The sequence below is a fragment of the Sphaeroforma arctica genome, assembly GCF_001186125.1.
Source record: "Sphaeroforma arctica JP610 unplaced genomic scaffold supercont1.1505, whole genome shotgun sequence".
Taxonomy (NCBI): domain Eukaryota; class Ichthyosporea; order Ichthyophonida; genus Sphaeroforma; species Sphaeroforma arctica.
This window is the reverse complement of record NW_014039053.1, coordinates 10,594-11,341: the sequence shown is the minus strand read 5'-3', so window position 1 is coordinate 11,341 and position 748 is coordinate 10,594. Positions and strand designations below refer to the sequence as shown.

At 41.0% G+C, this 748-nt stretch overlaps 1 protein-coding gene across 1 annotated transcript in view; it reads right to left on the bottom strand.

Annotated features, from left to right (window-relative positions):
* SARC_11048 (hypothetical protein) overlaps positions 1 to 748 on the bottom strand; it is a gene marked incomplete at both ends in the record, with an annotated part of 8,143 nt that overhangs the window by 2,897 nt on the left and 4,498 nt on the right. Inside the window, one exon of the mRNA XM_014294881.1 lies at positions 403 to 440. Within this exon, the coding sequence (XP_014150356.1) occupies positions 403 to 440 (38 nt within the window). The remainder of the gene's footprint in view (positions 1 to 402; positions 441 to 748) is intronic.

The following is a 748-nucleotide window of genomic DNA, read 5'->3' as shown; positions in this document are numbered from 1 at the left end:
CGGACACATGCTGTCCCAATTTAATACATATGCATACTGTACCAACCAATATATATGGCCACATGCTGTGCCAACCCAACATATACAAATACAGACTGTCCCAACCCAATATATGCGGACACATGCCAACTCAGCGTAATATATATGGACACATGCTTATCAACCCAATATATACAGATATAGACTGTCCCAACCCAAAATTTACGGACTCAGCCCAATTTATATGGACACATGCTTTGTCAACCCAATATATATGGACACATGCTGTCTCAACCCAGCCATAGGCTTAACAAAAGTGCCCGAAATACAGGCTTGTACCCCGCATGCACCCAATAAGATGTCGATATAAAGACTAAGTTTGAAACACCGCCTCTTATCGTCCACGATTGTCGAACTACATACCAGTACTCAGACGTTCCCGATATCTACCGAAACTCGGCCTACAATTATCAATAAAATTTGAATTTCGCCGGCCAAATTCCGAAGAGGAACAACTCATCTCGAATATATCGTACGAATCTGGTTCATATCTGTACGCCCTCGCCTCCTCTGTGGTAACCTTCAGCACTGCATCGATATCACTGCGGTTCCCATGCAGATAGAGTATGGATATGAATAAATGTGTATATAAAGATAGAACCATATATGTACATCATACTCTTTTGTATAACGAAAACCATGCGCAAACTTGACGTCTGTATTCTCCTGCTCAAAACATACAACTCATCTCATCGATAATCAATCTATA